The 25528-nt window shown below is 45.3% G+C and overlaps 1 protein-coding gene across 1 annotated transcript in view; it reads left to right on the top strand.

Moving 5' to 3' along the window:
* Positions 1-7206: 7206 nt before the first annotated feature.
* Positions 7207-25528, top strand: part of LOC125727127 (protein NLRC3-like) — a 35904-nt gene continuing 17582 nt past the window's right edge. Inside the window, exons 1-7 of the mRNA XM_049003861.1 lie at positions 7207-7220; positions 8045-8115; positions 13095-13196; positions 13724-13837; positions 21109-21172; positions 21356-21584; positions 22500-24210. Coding sequence (XP_048859818.1) covers positions 13135-13196; positions 13724-13837; positions 21109-21172; positions 21356-21584; positions 22500-24210 — 2180 coding nt within the window. The 5' untranslated portion in view covers positions 7207-7220; positions 8045-8115; positions 13095-13134. The remainder of the gene's footprint in view (positions 7221-8044; positions 8116-13094; positions 13197-13723; positions 13838-21108; positions 21173-21355; positions 21585-22499; positions 24211-25528) is intronic.

The raw sequence follows: 25528 nt of genomic DNA, 5'->3' as shown, positions 1-25528 counted from the left end.
GGAAACCTCTCCCTTCGCGGGGGCTTTCCGGGGAGAGGAGCGTGAAGCGACCGCTTTGGGGGTGGGGGGTGGGGGGCGCGGACAGACTGGCAGCTACATGCCAGTGTTGTTGGAAACATGACATACAGCATTTCTTTTAGTTTATTGCGAGCAGTGTTACAAAGCGACTAGCAGAAGCCGTACTGTTATTTGATTGCACTAAATGATTAAAAAGTAAATAGAGATTGATTGACAAGATGAGCAAGTCAATGAATGAATGAATGAATGAATGAATTAATTAATTGAAAGGCAAGCTTAAGCACAGGGCCACAGGCACGTAAAGAAAAGCTGGGTGAGAACAAAATTCTCTATGTAATTCACCTACTACGGCAGACAGGCAGACAGAACATGCAGACCAATGCAGCCTAGGCTACCAGCACCAAGTACAATAAGGCTAATGTTCAGCTTTGCTGCTTACCTTAACCCACTTCAGCATTTAGGGCTAACAGAGATAAATAATAACAACAATGACAATGACAGTAAATATAGAGTTCATAGTTTTTGTACCATTTGACAGATTTGTGCGCAATTCACAATAATCTCATTTATTCAAAAATACATTTAGACTCACCTGACGTCTCATGCTCCACTGCGCAGGCCAGGAGCTCGGCGTCTGAGGACTCTGACAAACACGAGTGGAAAATATCTGAGTATACAAGTCTGAAGGCTGACCCTCTGTAGGCTGGATCTCTGTAGGCTGACTCTCTGTAGGCTGACTCTCTGTAGGCTGACTCTCTGTAGGCTGACTCTCTGTAGGCTGACTCTCTGTAGGCTGGATCTCTGTAGGCTGGATCTCTGTAGGCTGACCCTCTGTAGGCTGACTCTCTGTAGGCTGACTCTCTGTAGGCTGACTCTCTGTAGGCTGGATCTCTGTAGGCTGGATCTCTGTAGGCTGGGTCTCTGTAGGCTGACCCTCTGTAGGCTGGATCTCTGTAGGCTGACTCTCTGTAGGCTGACTCTCTGTAGGCTGACTCTCTGTAGGCTGACTCTCTGTAGGCTGACCCTCTGTAGGCTGGATCTCTGTAGGCTGACTCTCTGTAGGCTGACTCTCTGTAGGCTGACTCTCTGTAGGCTGACCCTCTGTAGGCTGGATCTCTGTAGGCTGACTCTCTGTAGGCTGACTCTCTGTAGGCTGACTCTCTGTAGGCTGACTCTCTGTAGGCTGACTCTCTGTAGGCTGGGTCTCTGTAGGCTGGGTCTCTGTAGGCTGGGTCTCTGTAGGCTGACCCTCTGTAGGCTGGTTGTGTCTGCAAAAGACTCGGACATTCTGTGTTGGAGCGAGTGTTGTATGAGTATGAAAGAAACCCTGTGAAAGTGAGAGAGCGTAGAATGAGAGGAGGTGTGTCCGACGTTATCCTCCTCCAACGAACGCTTTGCTCCCTCCCTCCTGCAGCGGTTCGGATGTGTGTCTGTGAAAAGTGCAGGGGAGGGGAGGGGGAGTGTGGGTGGGGGTAGTGCGTGACCCCCACCTTCGCAGCGCTCCCACGTTTGTGCACCTGTCTGTCGGCTAAGTGACAGAATAGAAAAGTCACACATCAAATTGACATTTTGTCTTACAGTATATAACAAGCTATTTTTTGTTTGAAGTTGGGGGGTCCGGTAGTTTTACACATACCCTGTTTAGTTTTTCCCATGCACCTGTTATTTTCCCCCGTCATAGATCATCCCTGGGTCAAGCTTACCGGCAGTGTTTGCGCATAACTACAAACGAAATAAACACCGTGACGATCAAAAAAAAAATTAGGAATCCCCGGTCACCTAAAACTTGACACGACATTAAAGAATCCTAAGAAAAAAAAAAAAAGTTTGTCTAACGCAAAAGATGCATGTCGGGAGTACCACGCCCCCCCCCCCCCCCCCCAGAGGGCCGTGGGTAATATAACAAGCTTCGAGCAGTAGGCCTAACAGTAAGAGGTAATACAGAGAATATAGATACAGACATGTCCGACACGCCCGAAATGAAAGATTCTACGGCACGGTCAAAGATTCAGGAGGAGGAGGATGGTGTACGGCCTCCGGGGGCTCCCAGGAAGATTCGTACGTAGACGGGTACCTACGATGCGAGCGTCAGGATACCTGAGGGCTACCTGGGAGATGCCCAACGGGGATAAACTGATCTGGCTCTTTGACTACGATGAGGAGGAACTGCACGTTTCAGATCGCCGTAGACGGCGCAGACCCCGCGAAAGACGACCCGCATCTACTGAGTTTCTCTGAAGATGAATGGGAAAACTTGAAGTCTATCAGCGTCCCGATGATGAAAGTGACCACCAACCATGACAATCGGGGGAACATCTACAATATGGCCATGCAGTTTAAAAATCCTGACGAAGGTAAAGATCGGAGGACCTTTATAAAGTGGGATGTGACCGGGGAGCTTGGGGACAGAATGCTGAATATATATATGTCAGCGGCCTAAATGCGACTGTTTTGGGCTGAGAATACCGTTTGTGATTTGGATGCGGATGTTTGAAGAAAAGGGGGATTTCTTCCACTCGCTGTTCAAGGATAGTCAGGGGCGTAAGGAGATGCAAACGTTGAAAAAACTTGTAATGTAATATCCATGTCTGGGGTGAGCAAAAGATCGGAATGCTAGCAATGGGGAAGAACGGACAACCATTATCAAGTAGTGTAACATTTTACAGATGTTACACCAAATGTATGCATTTATCAAATGTGTTGTTGTTAATTTACCTTGAACATAGTTATACATTGTTTATTTTTCAAATTTGTTACACAAATTGTATAAATTTATCAGATGAGTTTTTTTTTTGGTAATATAACTTGACCATACATTTTTAGTCGCACAAATGTTTTAAGAAGTAACATGAAAGTTTTTCAAAGTAAGATGTACAGATGTTTTAAAATGTAACATGAAAGTTTTTCAATGATATACAGATGTTTTAAGACGTAACATAAAAGTTTTTCAAAGTAAGATGTACAAATGTTTTAAAATGTAACATGAAAGTTTTTCAAAGATGTACAAATGTTTTAAAATGTAACATGAAAGTTTTTCAATGATATACAGATGTTTTAAAATGTAACATGAAAGTTTTTTCAAAGTAAGATGTACAGATGTTTTAAGATGTAAGATGTTTGGGTGTTATATTTTCCAGAGGCGTTTTTACAAAAACATTTTGTTATGTGTTTGCAGCCCAAGCGTATTTTTAAAATGTACAAAGTTTTATGCATTCATTCTGTGAATTAGTTTTGAAATCTAATATGAACATGGCTTTTATTTTACAAAAGTTGTAAAAATTTTGTAGGCTTTTTATCAAAGGAGATTTTGTTAATGTAACATGAAGTTTTTTTTTATTTTCAGATTTGCACAAGTGTTTTAAAATGTATCATGTATATGTCTGTTGTATTTTTCAAGCTGGTACAAAAATGTTTGTGTACATTTATCAAATGAGTTTTTAAAAATGTAACATGACCGGGTGTTTTATTATTCAAAATAAAAGTTGCACATATGTTTTGTTATATGTATGCAGCACGGTTGTGTTTTTAAAATGTACTAATTTTGTGGGGTGGTGGGAATAAAGCGTATTTAAAGGGGTACCTCTCATGGAATCTACCAATCTTTTACCAGCTGATGAACCCTGAGCCACACGGGGACTGGGGGTTATAACCGTGAGACTCGACACCTAGGCATTAGATCCTTATGTCAGCAATGGTCCCCACGCATGTACCCAGTGTAGGGTCAGGTCCAGAGAACTATGAGTGCACCTGGTTAATAGCATTTATACTACGGGACCGTTGAATGCTTGAATCTGATTGGCTGATGAACGTTCTGAGGTGTGCAATTATTTTCAGGGAAACGCACGGCGAACGTAGTTCCAGGCAGCTCTCTTGACCGCATTACAGTTCCATATCACTTTGCATAGTTAACTGTAATAATATTGCGATAAATAGAAAAATGCAACGAACAAATAAATAATTAAATGAATAAATATACATGCACAAGCTTTTCTGTCTCATTACTGCAATCACACGTCCTTGCACACGCACACTACGGTTACACACTCACAACAAAAACTTGTTGTCAGCGCTGCCTTGACGATTTTATCAGTTAGCCTAGTGTAGCAACTTAAAGGCTACACATGACATTTCTCACTAGTGAGGTAATAACAGCGCTGCATCTTAAAGCAGACTTACAGTTTAGAGACGGTGCTTCAGAACACTGTTGAGGGACACACAGAGGTAGCCTAATTCATACAAGCTCTCTCTCTCTCTCTCTGTTTCTCTTTCTCTGTGTCTCTGTCTCTCTCGCTCTCTTTCTAATAACTTCATTATTAACTGCATTAGTCTGCTATCAACGGCTCAAGCCTCCATTGCCAGCTTTAAAATGACGTTTTGGAACTAGCAAAAGAGTCGTTGGATGAGATGCGGAAGAAATAATCCTACTCACAATAGCGATTTAAGTAGAAAAAACCGGACGAATCCCTTGAAATATATCATCTGATCGATGTCTTGAGGTGTGGCAACCGTAGTATAAGCGGAATAATTGACTCCGGACCGTTGAATTACTAAAAAATAATGCACACCCGAGGTGTAACGGCCACTCCGCTTCGCGTCGTGGCCGCATTACCACCTCGAGTGTGCATTATTTTTTAATAATTCAACGGCCCGTCGACAATTATTCCTTACTTAATTTATAACAGTAGGAGCTAGTAAACTGCATTTAGCAGTCGCATTAAAACACGTTAAAGACTTTAAAGAATAAAGCCTTAATTATTTTTTAATAAAGATGGCTTTTCAGTAAATGTTGGCTTTCCTACAAGGTGACCCCCGAGGCCTATGCTTATAGCATCCGGGTGCCTGATTTGAGATGCTTACTGAGGATGCCATGTTAACACCGGTAACTGAGCTGCACCATGTGTCACACTTAATGAAACTAGTCCTAATTCAACAGAACCAGTCGTCATTCACTTTGCAGTGAGATTTCTGAGCGAAAAGTGAACGAAGTTTCATTTTCTTACTTTACCACCTATCGGTCGGTAATATGTCGGACACGTCAATGGCACTGAGCGCGAGGGAGTGTGCGGTGTGGCGCGAGCTGCTAGCTGATGTAACGCTGTGAACAGTGGGGCTCTTACGTTTTTAAGATGCGGCTAACTATCCCCGAGACACTTTAGCCAGGTTCGTGTATATTTGCTCTTAATGCTGCTGTCAACGCCAGGAGGGAGCTGGCTAGCAATAACATTTTTAGCTGCTTTTAAAGCTTGCTGTATTTTTCATTCAGTACATACACTAATTATTCAAGAATATTCTAATAGAACGGTAATTCAACATGTACTCTACCAGCAAGAAATATTCAGCATACAACACAATGTTTTAAGCAGCAGATATGTTTAATCACAGGACTTGTTCACCATGTCATATTAGCCAAACAGTCTTTTGTCCTGACAAACTGCAACTACAAGGGACGTATCCAACAAATGGTCATATATATCATGCCTTCAGAAATTCATGACACACTGTTTGATATTATATGGCTGTGAACCCATATAGACACCATGCAGTGTTAATTTAACACTGGTACATTTGCTGTGTACTTTTAATAAGTCAACTATTTAGCAGAGCTGGGCAGCTTTATAGCTATTCAGAGTTTCTGTCAGTTTTTGAAATCCCAATAAGCGCTAAAGTTTGCCATTGTTTTTGATACAATCCCTGATGGAGTAGTTATGTTGTTGAAGAATTTTGTTCCATCTATGGATCCTGTTGAATCTGCTGTTGGTAAGGTGTGTTTTTCTATACATGCTTTTCAAGAAATAATAATTAAAAAATCAGGACATTCTTTACCCAAAACTACACCTTTGTTCCATATGTTGTTTCATACTGGAATGGCATAGTGGATAATATACCCTGGAAAAAGGTGTGGACTTTACCATGTAAATTTTTATTAACAAATAATGTAGAAGAAGTCACCTTTAAATTGACACATAAAGTTTATCCGTCCAAATATTTTCAATCTAAAAGGATGAGAGAGATTGACACAAGCTGTTCTTTCTGTGAATGTGACTGCAAAACTAATGTTCGTTTGTTTTGGTCTTGCCCTTTTTCTGAAAAATTCTGCTCTGATATGCTTAACATGATACAAACAAATGTATGTCATAATTTTCAGTTTTCTTGTAAAGATGTTTTTTGCGGGTTTTTTTGTGACTGGAAGAATACATGTCACGATCGCCGTCGGGCGAGCAGGGAGCGGAGAATCAGGAGCTCCGGCGTATTAGGTAGAACAAACAGACGAGGCGAAACACGGAGCACGACGTCAATGACGGAACTGGGGATAAGTACTCTGACGGGGACTTAAATACACAGGACTGAAGGAAACAACAAGAAACAACCAATAACGTCGGGGTTCCATATGAGGTTAACGAGGGGGCGTGGCACACAGGAGGATCGTATGAGCCGGGCGCGACAATACAGATAAATTTAATACTATTAATTTTATATTCATAAATGTAAATACAATAAATCTAAGCTATTTTTCCCTGTTCACAAATTAGACCTAATAAATTATATTAATCTAATCAGAAAGTCTAAAAATAAAAAACAATCAGAACTGTATCCTGATTTGATGCGTTTTTACCTGATGTATAGATATAGTGCTAAAATGTTCTGTCATATTTGGTATTGAGATGGTATCTTTTACTTTGTAATAACTCTGTCTGAATATAATTTTTTGTTTTTGTTTTGTTTGATGTTCTGTCTGTAAAATATATTACCTGTACTTGTTGAGTATTGGAATTTTTTTTTTAAAGTGTGATTCAAGTGTTTAGTTTGGCCTTTACTTCGCTACACCAGTTAATATATTTTGATGAAATTATAAAATTACACGGTTTTGTCTTTGACCCCCCCCCCCCCAAATAGCTTGGATCCCCCCATTTCTAAATTTCTCAAATCGCCACTGTTAATGATTTAAGTGTTACTGCAGTACCGCTTTTTACACGCACGATCATCCTGAATGTGTGTTATAACCGAATTACGGTTATTGTTACTAATTATTAAGTCACATAGATAATATCCCCCCAAAACCCTACGATGTCCATTTTTGCATGAAACGGAGCTGATCATTTCCTGCCTGTAAACGAAAGTGAAATTAAGTGTCGGGATTTTAAAGGCAGAGTCACCATTTTATCAAGATTCTGGAATAATGTAAAGATATTCCATGTTTCAAGGTAAGATTAAATTAATAATAATACAATTGATATGTTTAACACAGCCTACATATACAGCGGAATTTAAAATTTTCAATATAATTAAACATTAAATATACGTCCGTACAGCACAGTAGGTTACTGTACGTGTATCAGCAGAGTTTTCGAATTAACATCAATTATATTTAATTACTTACGCTCAGCCATGAGTTCGCCTAATATGCTGTGCTGCGTAATTATGGACCGGGACGTAGGCTGTAATATTTTGAAGCTATATTAAGTTTTTCTTTTATTAAGTGTTGGGGATTAATGCCAGTGTGCCGAAACATCCGGGTTAAACTCAATGCTTATCATTTTATTAAATCAAAGGTTTTTACCACGGATCTGTTCTGTGTTCTCCAATCTGAAATGTGCTAATTAATTGTAGTCATACTTTGCAGTCGTATTTAAACTGTTTAATGCAAATAGTAAGCAAGTCTGAATTTAATAATCGGCAAAGAATAAGCCAAACGCAACCCACAGTGCAGCTGAATTACAGAAGGTGGGGTATGTATATATATATATATATATATATATATATATATATATATATATATATATATACACACACACACACACACACACATGCACACAGGGTTAATTGTGTTGTGTGTGTGTGCGTGTGTGTGTATAAGTGTGAGCTCTTTATTATCAGTCCCGAAAAAGGCGCAGCAGAGCCATCGAGCAGGAATAAATCACACATCGCGGACACCAACCGGGGTAAATACGGAGGGGGGGGTGACACATTTTACCGGAAAATAAACACACGGTGTGATTTTAGAGACACAAACTTCACTTTTACACAGACGGCGGGTTTGCGCTTGTGGCAACGAAGCATTTTGAGCAACGTTTCTCCTTTTCCCCTGGGAGAAGCAAGGTAAGCGTCCATTTCCCCAGAGAAAGACAAGACAGGACAGGTGTTCTAACTCTTTCTGTGAGAAGTTATTCTTGAAAAACAAGTTTTATAAGTGATCAATGAAAAACATGTTTGTGCAGTTCAACCATGGCACAATAATATTATAGGTGAATCGTGGACGACGTATTTGAATCTCGGTGTGATTAATCCATACACGATCAGAATCAATCCATACATCAATCACCCCATGACAGGTATGTCTATGTCACAGTATGTCTACTGTGGGGGGGGGGTGGGGGGTTGGGGCCACTCCGCCAAACCGTGAGTAGTGGAGCCAAACAATCACAACAAATCATTAACAGTAATAAGCTAGAACGAGATCTCTCAATGGAGGAGATTGATGATTTTGTAACCCTTATTTCTCGACACTGGGTAGCGTGTGCCAGTCTCTTCTGTGGGCTGTGGGTAATGAGCGGGCTACAGTTCCTGATTACAATTCTTCTTTAACAATCACCACTCGGCAATACAGTACTTACAACCTTCCAGCCGCGCTCCACTCTCCCTCTCCACTCCGCGCTACACTCTAAACTGTCCCCCGTGTACCAGGGCAAGTAGGAACTAATATTAAAATTAACTAAGGGAACATACTGAACGATAATGTAATACATGAAATAATACAGTACTGTAACTGACAATAAATAAGATAAGATAATAATTAAATCTAATCATTCAACACAACATTGTAAATAAATAAATATTAACATTAAATAAAATTACTGTAAAGCATAATAATCATATATAACATAAATCAGTGACATACACTTAATTGAAATAATCCAAAATATCATGTGCACAATAACTACGATTACAATTTTATATCGTCCAAGGTGTCTAGGGATTTTTCAGTACCATCGATACGAGCCAAAATCCGGTCCAGCACAGAATCGGCACCGCCCACGATAGAATGGGAGTCTTCGTCTTCCTGACTAGCGGCTACTTGTCGAGCCGATTTATTTTATTTTTTTCTTGTCAGTGTGAGAACGAGCTGAGGAAAAAATGGAAAAATCTTTGTGACTTCGACATGGTTAAAGTATATTCAGAACTCTTGTAATAGCGATTTGGAGGTCAAATGGTGGAGAAATCAAATAGTTGGGAGCTGAGCAAGACTCTAAGCGGTCGTCCTGTACGAGCTCACGTGACTTCTTGGCTTCTGATGAGTCACACCTGTTCTCAGGTAAATATCCAGGTAGGATAGAAAAACGTACTGGACAGTAGCTCTGCAGGACTGGAGATGGAGACCCCTGGTGTACAGTGTTTGACATGGTTTTCAAATTATGATAAAATTCATTTTTATAAAAACACTTTGTAATGTTACAAACAGACACAACCTACTGGAAATAAAGCATTGAATTCTATCCCCGAACTTGTCATACTTTTAGGTCCTTGGAATTCAGCCTTTGCCAGAATCAGAATCAGAAGGAATTAGATTCCGGTCGATGGTCTCAAGCACAACAGTGTAAAAACAACAATCTACAATATGAATATGTAACATGGATTTATATTTATAAATATAGAGGAAAATATTAAAATGTATAAAAATGTTATTTGTACGTATAATATGTTTATACTATTTATAAATGTAAATATATTTTTGGATATATATATATATATATATATATATATATATATATATATATATATATATACACACATACACACATATACACATAAAGTGTGTAAATGAACAATACGATATAGTAAGCAATGTAAATCTTATATACAGAAAATACAAAGATTACAGAAATATATCCCACAGACTGTACAGTGCAGTTGCAGTGCTGTAGGTGTTTAGCAGTGTGACAGATCAGCTGTTTAGGAGGGAGATGGCGAGGGGAGAGAAGCTGTTCCTGTGTCGGGTGTCCTGGTCTGCAGGCTTCTATATCGTCTGCCAGTGGGCAGCAGGTCAGAGAGTCTGTGTCCAGGGTGTGTGGGATCTGTGATTATTTTCCTGCCATTTTCCTGGATCTTGAGAGAGACAGGTCCTGGATGGAGGGCAGGGGGCACCGATGATCTTTCTGCTGTCCGTACGGTCCGCTGCAGTCTCTTCCTGTCCTGTTTGGTGGCTGCTCCATACCAGACTGTGATGGAGGGCAGGGGGGCACCGATGATCTTTCTGCTGTCGGTACGGTCCGCTGCAGTCTCTTCCTGTCCTGTTTGGCGGCTGCTCCATACCAGACTGTGATGGAGGGCAGGGGGGCACCGATGATCTTTCTGCTGTCTGTACGGTCCGCTGCAGTCTCTTCCTGTCCTGTTTGGTGGCTGCTCCATACCAGACTGTGATGGAGGGCAGGGGGGCACCGATGATCTTTCTGCTGTCTGTACGGTCCGCTGCAGTCTCTTCCTGTCCTGTTTGGTGGCTGCTCCATACCAGACTGTGATGGTGGGCAGGGGGGCACCGATGATATTTCTGCTGTCCGTACGGTCCGCTGCAGTCTCTTCCTGTCCTGTTTGGTGGCTGCTCCATACCAGACTGTGATGGAGGAGCAGAGGACAGACTCAGTGACTGCAGTGTAGAACTGGATCAGCAGCTCCTGTGGAAGACTGTACTTCCTCAGTTGTCTCAGGAAGTACATCGTCTGCTGGGCCTTTTTGAGGATGGAGGAGATGTTGGTCTCCCACTTCAGGTCCTGGGAGATGGTGGTACCCAGGAACTTGAAGAACTCCACAGTAGACACCGGACTGTCTGATATGGTGAGGGGGAGAAGTGATGACGGACGTCTCCTGAAGTCCACTGTCATCTCTACAGTCTTGTGCGTGTTCAGCTCCAGGTTGTGCTGACTGCACCAGAGTACCAGCCGCTCCACTTCCTGCCGGTATGCAGACTCATCACCATCCTGAATGAGTCCAATGATGATGTCGTCTGCAAACTTCAGGAGTTTTACAGCTGAGTTCCTGGAGGTGCAGTCATTGGTGTAGAGGGAGAAGAGCAGTGGGGAGAGGACACATCCTTCAGGGGCACCGATACTGAGGGACCGTGTTTCAGAAGTGACCCCCCCAGCCTTACTTGCTGCTTCCTGTCTGTCAGGAAGCTGGTGATCCACTGGCAGGTAGCTGGTGAAACGTTGAGCTGGGAGAGTTTGGAGTAGAGGAGATTAGGCAGAATGGTGTCGAAAGCCGAACTAAAGTCCACAAACAGGATCCTGGCATAAGTTTCTGGACGGTCGGGATGTTGCAGGATATAATGCAGCCCCATATTCACTGCATCATCCACCGACCTGTTTGCCCGGTAGGCAAACTGCAGGGGGTCCAGCTGGTGTCCTGTAATGTCCTTCAGATGGGCTAAAACCAGGCGTTCAAAGGATTTCATGACCACAGACGTCAAGGCGACAGGTCTGTAGTCATTCAGTCCTGTGATGGTGGGTTTCTTGGGGACGGGATAATGGTGGAGCGTTTGAAGCAGGAGGGAACTTCACACAGCTCCAGGGATCTATTGACGATGCGGGTGAAGATGGGAGCCAGCTGATCAGCACAGGTTCTGAGGCAGGAGGGGGAGACACCGTCTGGTCCCGGGGGCTTCTTGGATTTCTGGAACAGCCGGCTCACATCCGCTTCGTGTATTCTGAGTTCCAGGGGGGAGGGTAGGGGGGTGATAGGTGTGATGGAGGTCGTGGTTTTTGTACTGTACTGTGTAGATGTACTTTGTTTAAGTACATCTGCCCTCCCCAGGTCTGCTGGAATATCACTGCTGTATACATGCACCCACTGCAGTCATCTCTCAATGCGGAGGAGCAGCGGCTCTACTCTGAGTCCCCCGCGAATGACTGAGCTCCTCACCCTGTCTCTAAGGGAGAGCCCAGCCACCCTGCGGAGAAGCAGCAGCTCTACTCTGAGTCCCTCCCGAATGACCGAGCTCCTCACCCTATCTCTAAGGGAGAGCCCAGCCATCCTACAGAGGAAACCCATTTCAGCCACTTGTATTCGCGATCTCGTTCTTTCAGTCACTACCCACAGCTCATGACCACAGGTGAGGGTAGGAAAGTAAATTGACTGGTAAATTGAGAGCTTTGCCTTTTGGTTCAACTCCTTCTTCACCATGACGGACCAATGCAGTGCCCGCATCACTGCTAACGCTGCACTGATCTGCCTGTCGATCTCCCACTCTATCCTTCCCACACTCATGAACAAGCCCCCGAGATACTTAATCTCCTCCACTTGGAGAAGTACCTCCTCCCCGACCCAGAGAACACTCCACCCTTTTCCGGCTGAGGACCATGGTCTCGGATTTAGAGGTACTGATCCTCATCCCAGCTGCTTCACACTTGGCTGCGAACTGCTCCAGTGAGAACCGAAGGTCACAGTTCAGTGAAGTCAACTGAACCACATCATCTGCAAAAAGCAGAGACCCAATCCTGAGGTCACCAAACCCTCAGTACCCTGGCTGTGCCTAGAAATTCCATCCATAAAAGTCTAGTCAGAACCTCACAACCTCACACACCAGCTCAGGCTTCTTCTCCACCAGAGAGGTGATATTCCATCTCCCTAGAGCCAACATCTCCGCCCATGGGTGCAGGCCTGTCTGTGGGGGGGGAAGGGAGGGCCCGGTGACCCACATCCGGGGGAGGGAAAACGTGAATCTATGTTTTTCCTCATCATAAGGGGTCTAATGAGCGGCAGTTCGTCTGGTTCCTCACCCAGGACCTGTTTGCCTTGGGTGACCCTACCAGGGGCATAAAGCCCTGGGCAGCTTAGCTCCTGGGATCACTGGAACACGCAAACCCCTCCACTACGATAAGGTGTCAGCTCCAGGAGAAGATGTTGATACATATAATTATTTATAAAAAATGTGGCATTGAAAGTTTGCATTAAACCTCTTTACTATGTGTAATTCTACACATGGAACATAACAGAATGAAGACACAATTCATCAGTTTGATGTAAAAATGCTGAGTACTCGATATTGTGTATTTATCTATATATCTACTTACCCTTCATGTTCACAGAGGCCCCAGCAGGAATAATCTGGTCTGGATCAGCATAGAAATGGATGGATCTGCTTCTGAAATGCACCCCCCTGTGGGGTGTAACAGAAAGAGCCCTGAGAGGTAACAGTGTTACAGCCCACTAGCATGCATGTCTCTCTGGGTCTATGGTCAGGCCATAACATAAAAGTAAACTGGGCTCCTAGCTAGGGCTGGTCAGTGGGCAGCACTTTAATATGTGTAGCTTAATAAAAAGACCTCGCCATCTTCTGTCTTCACCGTCTTCTTCCACAATAAGCCAGTTCTTTTATACTAGAGGCGAGTCACAGACCATCCCTCCTATACAAAATGGCCACATAACAAAACTAAACAAACAAACAAAAATATATAAACAGGTAAAAAGGAACATCAGTCAAGTGTAGTTATGGAGGTTTTTAACGGTCATACTAAAAGTTTCATATAATATTTAAATTTTAGATGAGATAATTTCCTTAAAAGCTGACTGTAAATAAGTCTGCTTACATCAAGAGCTTCACAGCATATCAAAGTGCATGAAGGCAGAGCAGAAGGATAAACAGCAGTGTGATGTCGTCCCCATTGTATGAATTATATTTATACCATGAGGGTTTGTTTCCTCTCGCTGCCCACAGTGTCCTGATGAAGAGAGCAGACTCCCCTGTACCCAGCTGTGTTTCCCTGAAGAGTGAATGGTCAATGGGCCTCCCACTCAGCTTCAGAGAGGGACCTTTTCCTACAGATCAAAGGTAAATGTGCATTTAAACAAACACTGTTAATGACATTCAGACTCTCAGTCAAATGGCACAGAGACACATACAAGCTATGAGGAAATAACATATTTATTATGAATGCACCAATTTTTACCTTTAACAGATTCCATCACCTTGAGAATTTAAACAAAAGTTTTGTCTGTATTCTATATAAATAACATCTGAGGTAAATGGATGAGGATTACTGTAAAACCTGACTTTCTGCGAGCCGGAATTGGAAGTTATTTAATCGCAAAGTGGATTTTAAATTTCAGTCCTCAGCACAGAGCTGGAAAAAACTGGTTTGCCTGTTACCCCCCTGCATGTCCATTAAAGAATGACTCGACAATAGATTGTCGTCTCGTGAGATGGATGTTTCTGTTTTGATAACAAATAATTTCACTCTCATGAACTCATTAGATCATATTCAGACGAAGGCTTTAGTTTAACATGTTTAGTCAAACTGTGTGGCTTAAACAATAAACTATTATCATCAGACAAAAAAAGAGAAAGACTATTGGTTTCTTTGCCAAAGGTAACATTTAAATACTTGCTGATTCAGATCATAATTAATGTGACACTATAGTGGTTCTCATCCCCTGAGTATAAAATAAGATTATTTGTTGATCCAAGAGGGGAAATTCTCTTGTGTTCAGCAGCAAAGTGTTATGTTATTTATATGATTAAAAACAGAGAGCAGCTTTTACCACATTAAAAATGGGACGTTAAGGCTGGCTGTGGGGGCTGCACATCGACAGCAGGCATTGTGGTGTCTAACGGCAGCAGGCAGAAAAGATCCCCAGTAGCGCTTCTTAGCTCACGGTGGGGGAATGAGCCGGTGGCTGAAGGTGCCCCAAGATAGCGCCCCCTGGAGCCTCGGCTGGGTTATGGACCGGGCCAGTGGGGCCAGTGCCCTGGGGCCTCAGGATATTACAAGCTGTGAGTGGCAACATTTATAGTGCAAGCCATGAAATGCGCCCCCCTGTGGGGTGTAAGAGAAAGAGCCCTGAGAGGTAACAGTGTTACAGCCCACTAGCATGCATGTCTCTCTGGGTCTATAGTCAGGCCATAGGGCACTTGGTACACGCCAGCCGCCTGTGGCACTTGGCAGCCGCCTGCCGCCTGGGGTAGTTGGTACACGCCAGCTGCCTGGGGTAGTTGGTACATGCCAGCCGCCTGGGACACTTGCCACACGCCAGCCGCCTGGGGCACTTGGCAGACGCCTGCCGCCTGGGGTAGTTGGTATACGCCGGCTGCCTGGGGTAGTTGGTACATGCCAGCCACCTGGGACACTTGGCACACGCAAGCCGCCTGGGGTAGTTGGTACATGCCAGCCGCCTGGGGTACTTGGTACATGCCAGCCGCCTGGGGTAGTTGGTACATGCCAGCCGCCTGGGACACTTGCCACACGCCAGCCGCCTGGGGCACTTGGCAGACGCCTGCCGCCTGGGGTAGTTGGTACACGCCAGCCGCCTGGGACATTTGGCAGACGCCTGCCGCCTGGGGTAGTTGGTACATGCCAGCCGCCTGGGACACTTGCCACACGCCAGCCGCCTGGGACACTTGCCACACGCCAGCCACCTGGGACACTTGGCACACGCCAGCTGCCTGGGGTACTTGGTATACGCCGGCTGCCTGGGGTAGTTGGTACATGCCAGCCGCCTGGGGCACTTGGCGCGGTTTTTCGAAACTCTTGCTGGATGTGTTGTCATAGCAGCACATCCAAATCCTCAAACCTGCTCGGAGCCGGTTTGTTCTGCGTAAACAAGGATTAGCTCACAGACTTAATCAGTGTCCGTGCGTGGAAATCCGTTCAGTCATGGCCTCGCCATTCATATACGTAAAATCAACAAACACATACATACACACACATATATACATATATATATATATATATATATATATATATATATATATATATATATATATGTACATATGTATGAAATGCCGTGTTTGTACTTTGCTTTAACTTGTCCTCATGTCCTGCATGATTGTGCTTCTATTTGATCTGTAATTATGACAATAAAAGAATGATGAATCACTGGAAACGTAATACTACATTCAAGTGATAAATACAATAACTAAAAACTACTTTAATACACGTTTATTTTGTCGGACACTATTTGCCAACCATCTTTTCTGGTTTGGGTCGCTTTTGATGCGTTTCCTTTAGTACATATTAAATCTTTGAATTCGTCATACCCTCTAATAAAAGGTCCTGCTCGGATTGCATGAAAAATTGCGCCCTGTTTTTTGATGTTTTGCGGAAGCCAATGATCTCATCCAACGAAACAATCTTTTGGGAATCTGTTCCCACACGTCGGACGTTCTTTGAGACAGCGTTTAACTAAGGGAGACAGTTCACCTGGTCCGGACCAAACTTGTTCACGCACCTAAGTTACCATAGCAGCTCAGCAGGGATTAATTTAAGACACGTTGATGGAACGGAATTCTCACTTAAATGAGCCAGACTTGTCAAAATAAGTCATACTTTCCCCCCAGCTGGCGTAACCCAGAGCGTTACGGCCGCGGAGGGCGACCCAGAGCGTTACGGCCGCGGAGGGCGACCCAGAGTGTTATGGCCGCGGAGGGCGACCCAGAGTGTTACGGCCACGGAGGGCGACCCAGAGCGTTACGGCCGCGGAGGGCGACCCAGAGCGTTACGGCCGCGGAGGGCGACCCAGAGCGTTACGGCCGCGGAGGGCAACCCAGAGCGTTACGGCCGCGGAGGGCGACCCAGAGCGTTACGGCCGCGGAGGGCGACCCAGAGCGTTACTGCCGCGGAGGGCGACCCAGAGCGTTACGGCCGCGGAGGGCGACCCAGAGCGTTACGGCCGCGCAGGGCGACCCAGAGCGTTACGGCCGCGGAGGGCGAGCCAGAGCGTTACGGCCGCGGAGGGCGAGCCAGAGCGTTACGGCCGCGGAGGGCGACCCAGAGCGTTACGGATGCGGAGGGCGACCCAGAGCGTTACGGCCACGGAGGGCGACCCAGAGCGTTACGGCCGCGGAGGGTGACCCAGAGCGTTACGGCCGCGGAGGGCGACCCAGAGCGTTACTGCCGCGGAGGGCGACCCAGAGCGTTACGGCCGCGGAGGGCGACCCAGAGCGTTACTGCCGCGGAGGGCGACCCAGAGTGTTACGGATGCGGAGGGCGACCCAGAGCGTTACGGCCGCGGAGGGCGACCCAGAGCGTTACGGCCGCGGAGGGCGACCCAGAATGTTACGGACGCGGAGGGCGACCCAGAATGTTACGGACGCGGAGGGCGACCCAGAGCGTTACGGCCGCGGAGGGCGACCCAGAGCGTTACGGCCACGGAGGGCGACCCAGAGCGTTATGGCCGCGGAGGGCGAGCCAGAGCGTTACGGCCGCGGAGGGCGACCCAGAGCGTTACGGCCGCGGAGGGCGACCCAGATTGTTCCGACTGAGGCTGTGCTGCCGTTCACTAGCATCCGGTCCGAGTATGCAGATGGAGGGGGCCGCAAGAGTCGTAACTCTGACCTGGAGGTAGCCATCGAGCTCCTAAAGTGCGCAGCCCTTCCAGGCCCTGTCAGCTCTCAGGCTGTCTGCCCTGCATGCGCAGCTGGGCCAGTTACGCAGCTGCAGATAAGAGGTCAGGTGTGTTCCTCTGCCAGACTCTGCCCTGCCACGTCAGGAGGAAGTCTAACTGCCCCCCCATCCTTTGTTCCTCCCCGATGTGCCTCTAGCTGCCCAGATCAGCCCCTGGCAGAGTTACAGCCTGTGTTATAGCTCATCACAGTGTGTATGACTTGTGCTGATCTCTCTATGGCACCGGCAGATACTGTGTTTGTCTTGGGTTGTGCCTGTGGTAATGGACACCGGGGGGCGCTATAGCACTGGCAGATACTGTGTTTGCCTTTGGTTGCGCCTGTGGTAATGGACACCGGGGGGCGCTAAAGCACTGGCAGATACTGTGTTTGCCTTGGGTTGCACCTGTGGTAATGGACACCAGGGGGCGCTATAGCACCGGCAGATACTGTGTTTGTCTTGGGTTACGCCTGTGGTAATGGACACCGGGGGGCGCTATAACACCGGCAGATACTGTGTTTGTCTTGGGTTACGCCTGTGGTAATGGACACCGGGGGGCGCTATAGCACCGGCAGATACTGTGTTTGTCTTGGGTTACGCCTGTGGTAATGGACACCAGGGGGCGCTATAGCACCAGCAGATACTGTGTTTGTCTTGGGTTGCGCCTGTGGTAATGGACACCGGGGGGCGCTATAGCACCGGCAGATACTGTGTTTGTCTTGGGCTGCGCCTGTGGTAATGGACACCGGGGGGCGCTATAGCACCGGCAGATACTGTGTTTGCTTTGGGTTGTGCATGTGGTAATGGACACTGGGGGGCGGTATAGCACCGGCAGATACTGTGTTTGTCTTGTGTTGCGCCTGTGGTAATGGACACCGGGGGGCGCTATAGCACCGGCAGATACTGTGTTTGCCTTGGGTTGCCTGTGCTAATGGACACCGGGGGGTGCTATAGCGCCGGAAGATACTGTCTGGTAATGGACACCGGGGGGCGCTATAGCACCGGCAGATACTGTGTTTGTCTTGGGTTGCGCCTGTGGTAATGGACACCGGGGGGTGCTGGGCCCCGACAGCTGGGTGATGTAAGCTGAGAGGCCTGCCTCCGCTCATACTGCTCGCTCCCCTTCCCACCCGCTCTCACGCTTCCCTCTGTCCCCGGTCAGCACATCCCCATCACATCCTAATGGGATAAGAACATTCTGAAGGTCTGAGGCAGCATCACCAGCACTTAAGTTCATGGACAGCTGTGTGTATGTTTTCCCTCACTGCTGCTGGCTGACAGACAAACGATGACCCCTGAAGCGGTTAGTATTCTGTAAGACAGTAGGACATACTAGATTGAGTGGCGCACGCTGATGACATCATGCACATTATGTCCACTGGGATGGAGAACAGGTGCAGGATGATGATGTGTAATGTTTCATCATATTTAGGCAGCAGTATCACTCCGGCTAGTGGGGGCCCGGGGACCAGCTGGTACAGAAGCGGGGAGGCAGGGATGCGGGCAACAAGCTGATAGCCCCCCCCCCGCCCGTTTGACACTCCCTGCTCACCTGCGAGTCCCAGGCCGGCGCGGCTGTGGGCCAGTCGCTCACAGAGCAGGCAGCTCCATTGATAAACAAAGCAGAGCCTTATTGAGGGGTGGGGTAGGGGGGGGGATTCACTGTTTGCTGGTTGCACAGGAAGCTGTGTGATCACTCTGGGGGGGGGAGTAGCCCTGTAAGTGCTGAAGGACAGATCCGGCCCATTAGTCCCGTAGGTGCTGAATTTAACCAACCAGTTACAACCAGTTTAACCAGTTTCTTGACTGAGGATTGTGAATCAAATGCTGGTATTTAGCTCTGCTAATGAAGTGAATCACTCTAAATGTCACTGGGTACAAAGGGCTGCATAGAAAACTGTCCTTCCTGCCTGCTGTGTCTCTGTGTGCTGGAGCCTGATGTCACTGGTTCTCTTCTGCTGTCATGAGAAAATCAGGAAGCCGCCCCAGTGAATAAAGCTTAACATGGCAGATACATCTTTCCAAACTACAACCCCAATTCCAAAAATGTTGGGACGCAAATTGTAAATAAAATCAGAATGCAATGATATGGAAATCTCATAAACCTATATTTTATTCATAACAGAACACAGAAAACATATCAAGTGTTTAAACTGAGAAAATGCATCATTGTAAGGAAAATTTTTGAATGTCACAGCAGCAACACATCTCAACAAAGTTGGGACAAGGCCATGTTTACCACTGTGTGGCATCTCCTCTTCTTTTAACAGCAGTCTGTAAATGTCTGGGGACTGAGGAGGTCAGTTGTTTGAGTTTTGGGAGAGGAATGTTGTCCCATTCTCGTCTGATACAGGATTCTAGTTGCTCAACTGTCCTAGATCTTCTGTGTCATATTTTTCATTTTATGGAGCATCCAAATGTTCTCAATGGCTGAAAGATCTGGACCGCTGGCAGGCCAGTTCAGTACCCGGACCCTTCTTCTACGAATCCTTCATGTTGTAATTGATGCAGTGTGTGGTTTGGCATTGTCATGTGGGAAAATGCAAGGTCTTCACTGAAAGAGACGTCATCTGGATGGGAGCATCTGTTGCTCTAGAACCTGGATATACCTTTCAGCACTGATGGTGCCTTTCCAGATATGCAGGCTGCCCCTGCCATATGTACTAATGCACCCCCACACCATCAGAGATGCTGGCTTTTGAACTGAGTGCTGATAACACGCTGGGTGGTCCTTCTCCTCTTTAGTCCAGTTGACATGGTGTCCCTGGTTTCCAAAAAGAATTTCAAATTTAGATTCGACTGACCACAGAACAGTTTTCCACTCAGCCGCAGTCCATTTTAAATGAGCTTTGGCCCAGAGACGACGTTGGTGATTCTGGATCATCTTCATATACGGCTTCTTCTTTGGATGATAGAGTTTTAACTGGCATCTGTGCATGGCAGCGCGAATTGTGTTCACTGACAATGTTTTTGGGAAATATTCCTGAGCCTATTTAGTGATTCCATTACAGAATCATGCCTGTTTGTGATGCAGTGCTGCCTAAGGGCCAAAATATCACAGGCATCTAGTCTGGTTTTTCACAGAGATTTCTCCAGATTCTCAGAATCTTTTAATTACATTATGTGCTGTAGATGATGAAATATTCAACCTCTTTGCAGTTTTATACTGAGGAACTTCTTTCTGAAATTGCTCCACTATTTGTCAGTGCAGTATTAGGGGAACTGTGACCCTCTGCCCATCTTTACTTCAGAGAGACACTGCAACTCTAAGATGCTCTTTTTATACCCTGTCATGTTACTGACCTGTTCCCAATTGACCTAATCATTTGCAAATTGTTCCTCCAGCTGTTGGGTTTTTGTACCACTAACTTTTCCAGCCTCCTATTGCCTCCATCCCAACTTTTTGAGACGTGTTGCTGTCATGAAATTCAAAATGAGCCAATATTTTTCATGAAATAGCAAAATATCTCAGTTTAAACATTTGATATGTTTTCTATACTTTGTTATGAATATAATACAGGTTTATGAGATTTCCATATCATTACATTCTGTTTTTATTTACAATTTGCACAATGTCCCAACTTTTTGGAATAGGTGTTGTAATATACCACAATGTTATTCTTTATCTGCAGTAACAGCAATTTTAATGGGGAAATTTTCAGCCTTTCTGTTACATTTGTGTAGATGAATTGAGGTCTTTATGTTTCTGCCTAATTCACAGAGACCAAATGGAAGAATGCAGTTCAAATCTACATGATAAATCGGGTTTATCATCCATATTGAAGGTTTGTATTTATTGCTGATATATATTTTCTTGGCTGTTATGGCCATTAGCTTATATTTTATATAGCTGTATAATAAGAAATTCATCATCTTAAAGAAAATATGTTTTAATCTATGATTCACAAGTGAGACTCTGAAAAGGTTTGGTGTAAGTAGCAATAATTAACTCTGACTGTTTATTTTAGTCGCTAGAGGAAAAAGCCATGAAGTTCCTAAAGGAGGAACTGAAGACGTTTGTGAGGCACCTAGATCAGAATTACCCAGAATGCTCTGAGCCTCAGCTGGAGGAGGACAATGACCTGGACTGTGATGGTCAGATGCAGAAGACCAGTGTTAGAGAGGTAGCTCTGAAGATCACACTGTACATCCTGAGGACCATGAAGCAAAATGATCTTGCTGACCTGCTGGACAAGAGTAAGAGCTTTATAACATTATGTACATGTACAATATTGTGCAAAAGCCTTAGGCAGGCAGAGAAAAGGATGTTTAAATGGTCTTCATGTTGGTGTAGAACTACTATAATATGTATGTCAAAGTGTGTTTGCCATTTCAGAACCTCTCCCAAAATCACCCTAATATTTGCAGAAATCGTGCAGTATATCCACGTATTTTTTTACTTGACCACTAACACACCTCATGTGGCTGATCAATATCTTCTTGAGTTTTAAACTAATTTAATTAATTAATGAAGTGAGCTGGTGGTGAAATTTAACAAATACATGGACTGGCTGTGGTGTGTCACGATCGTGTTCGCGGGAAGCGGCGATCGTGCGGGTTCGGCAGGTAAGGAGAGGCAGGCAGGCAGTGATCAGGGCTAAACTGGGGTTTATTTACGACAGGACAGGAGCTTGAAACACACACCACACCGAATCCACAATGACGGACAAGGGGAACAGGTCAGACCAGGACTTAAATAGGACAAGACTAAGCAAAGTAATCAGACAGGGCTGGAAACAATCAGGGAAGCACACGTGGGTAATCAGGGGGCGTGGCACACACGAGGAGGCGACGAGCCGGGTCATGACATGGTGCCCCTGAGGAGAGGTTTGGGAAATGAAAAGGGGTTTGTGTTTTTTTTGGTTCTGAGCAGATATACACTTACTACCCAGATAAATGACTTTAAACATTTCCTTTGGCTGCCTAAGGCTTATTCACGGTCCTGTATGCGGTGTTCCAGTAAAATACACATGATAAAACTTTCAGTTTCACAGTCACAGGGAAATATCTGGATATATATGTGTAAAAAAGTGTGTTTTTGGAAAATATTCTTCCTCATACTGGTCAGGATCACGGTGAGAATTAGTGCATTTTCCTCTCATTTCTTTTCAGGACAGCTCATGCTACAGGAAATCAAAGGTAAACTTAAGAAGCAATTTGAGTGTGTATTTGAAGGGAAAGCTAAGGAAGGACAGCCAACACTTCTCAGTGAGATTTACACAGAACTCTACATAACTGAAGGTGGGACTGGAGCAGTCAATGATGACCATGAAGTGAGACAGATTGAAACAGCATCCAAGAAAAGGCGAACAGAAGATACTACAGTCAAGTGCAATGATATATTTAAACCCTTATGTGGGCGTGTGACTCCTATCAGAACTATACTCACTAAAGGGGTGGCAGGTATCGGAAAAACAGTCTCTGTGCAGAAATTTATTCTCGACTGGGCAGAAGGAAAAGCAAACCAGGATGTTCACTTCATGTTTGCTCTTCCTTTCCGGGACCTGAATTTGATTAAGGGTGAATACAGTCTGATTGAACTGCTTCACCACTTTGTCCCAGAACTGAAATCATTTCAATCCACTGACCTGTTTAGCTCCAAAGTCTTGTTCATCTTTGATGGTCTGGATGAGTGTCGCCTTCCTCTGGATTTTCAGAACAATGAGAGCTGGTTTGATGTAACAAAGAAAACGTCACTAGATGTGCTGTTGACTAACCTCATTAAAGGGAATCTGCTCCCATCCGCTCTCCTCTGGATAACCTCCCGGCCAGCAGCAGCCAATCAGATACCTGCTAAGTGTGTCCACCAGGTGACAGAGATACGAGGGTTCAGTGATGCCCAGAAGGAGGAGTATTTCAGGAGGAGATTTAATGATCAGAGCCTGGCCAGCAGGATTATCGCACATGTGAAATCATCAAGGAGCCTCTTCATCATGTGCCACATACCTGTGTTCTGCTGGATTTCAGCCACTGTGCTTAAGAGGCTTTTTAGTGAGACTGACAGGGGAGAAATTCCAAAGACTCTGACTGAAATGTACACACACTTCCTGATCTTTCAGACAAGTTTAAAAAATTACAAGTATATGAAAAACCATGAAACTAAGCTTAAGGAATACAGCAAGGAATTTCTTTTGACACTTGGTAAACTTGCTTTTGACAACCTTGAGAAAGGCAATCTCATATTTTATGAGCAAGATCTGACAGGGAATGGCATTGATGTCACTGAAACTTCAGTTTACTCTGGAGTGTGCACAGAAGTCTTTAAAGAGGAGTATGGGTTGTACCAGGAGAAGGTGTACTGCTTTGTGCATCTAAGCATCCAGGAGTATCTCGCTGCTTTATATGTGTTTCTGTCAAACTCATCAGCTGACCTGCTGAAGACTGCAGTGAATCAGGCATTAGAGAGCAAGAATGGACACTTGGACCTCTACCTCCGCTTCCTCCTGGGCCTCTCAACAGACTCCAGTAAGACTCTGTTACAAAGACTACTGGGGCCGACAAGAATCACCTCACATACCATTAAGGATACAGCCCAGTACATCAAGGGGAAAATAAAGGAGAATTTATCTCCAGAAAGGACCATCAATCTGTTCCACTGTCTGACTGAACTGGGTGACAATTCTCTAGTAGAGGAAGTACAAAGATACCTAAATTCAGGAAACATTTCAGTAGATGACCTCTCACCTGCACAATACTCAGCTCTGGCCTTTGTGATGCTGATGTCAGATGAGGAGCTGGATGTGTTTGACCTGAAAAAATACATCAGATCAGATGAAGAGCACTGCAGGCTGCTGCCTGTGGTCAAGAACTCCAGGACGGCTCTGTAAGTGACGTGGGGATGGGAAATCATGTCTGGTCTGGCAGTAATGCATGAATATTGTTTGAAATGTGTAATATATATTATATTTTTCTCCTCATGGATTAATATGTGGGTTTTATTTTGATAATCACAGCTATAGCTGTTTGTATAGCAGTAGCTAATCTTGACCACAGCCTTTATAATGACTGAAGGTAGTGATGTCACTTTTTGTTTGTTACTACGTTTCCATTCCCATCCAGTCTGCCTTCTGATCACAGGCACAGCATCCTAACCTGCTATAGAAACAGTGAGGGCTCCACAGGGTGTATAAGTGGTATGTGAGTGTTATTGTCAGCAGGCGTGTGATGGAGCCCAGAGCTGGGAGCTTCCGTATGACTGCTGTCTCTGGCTGCTCACTGGCGCCCTCTGCTGGCATCAGCTGCACCTGGCTGAGGATGTGACGACACATCTAGTCTGGCAGAAATAAATAAACATTGTTTAAAGTATAAAATTAATATGTATACATGTAATTTATTTCCCCTCTTTTATCAACAAGGTTCCTTTTTAATCTGGTTTATATTAACTGAAGGTAGTGATGTAGTAAAAACAAAAAGACAAGATTTCCACGACCTTCCTTTGTGTAACAAATAACCAAAGATACAGCATCATGCAGAATGGTCCAGTTTTCATTAATAGTGGGAAAACCACTCATATTTGTTTCAGTTCTGGATGCTGTAGGAAGCGTTTCTGTAAATACTGGGTGTGGTGTGTGACTCTTTGGGTTCGGACTCTGTGTCCATGAGCGGAAGGTCGTTGGTTCAGATCTCTTGGCCGGCAGAGTGATGTCATCGCTGGGTCCTTGAGCTGCCGGGGTGCTGGATGCTGGCCGATCTTGTGCTGCAACCCCCAAACTGGCAAGGAAAAACTCCCTAGAAAGACGAAAGCTTGGGAGGAACCAGACTCAGAGGAGGAGCCCATCCTCCAGGGGACAGCAGAGGAAGCCCTAACCCTAACCAGACCCAAAGGGGGAGTCCATCCTCCAGGGGGCAGCAGAGGAAGCCCTAACCCTACCCAGACTCAAAGGGGGAGCCCATCCTCCAGGGGGCAGCAGAGGAAGCCCTAACCCTAACCAGATACAAAGGGGGAACCCATCCTCCAGGGGGCAGCAGCAGGCCAGAAGGACGTCACAGATAGTGGAGACGTCACAGGCAGCAGGGTAGGCAGGATATCTTGAAAATGTGGGGTCTCCAGGCAGCACAGCCTAGGGGGAGTAGGGGAAATTAAATGTGCAGTTAGCCAAAGTAGGGGAGACTAGAGGCAGTGCAAACAGTTAGGTGAGTGC

Source organism: Brienomyrus brachyistius, unplaced genomic scaffold (genome assembly GCF_023856365.1).
Source record: "Brienomyrus brachyistius isolate T26 unplaced genomic scaffold, BBRACH_0.4 scaffold87, whole genome shotgun sequence".
In the NCBI taxonomy this organism is placed as follows: Eukaryota; Metazoa; Chordata; class Actinopteri; order Osteoglossiformes; family Mormyridae; genus Brienomyrus; species Brienomyrus brachyistius.
Note: the sequence above shows the minus strand (reverse complement) of the source record. Positions and strands in the feature narration are given on the sequence as shown.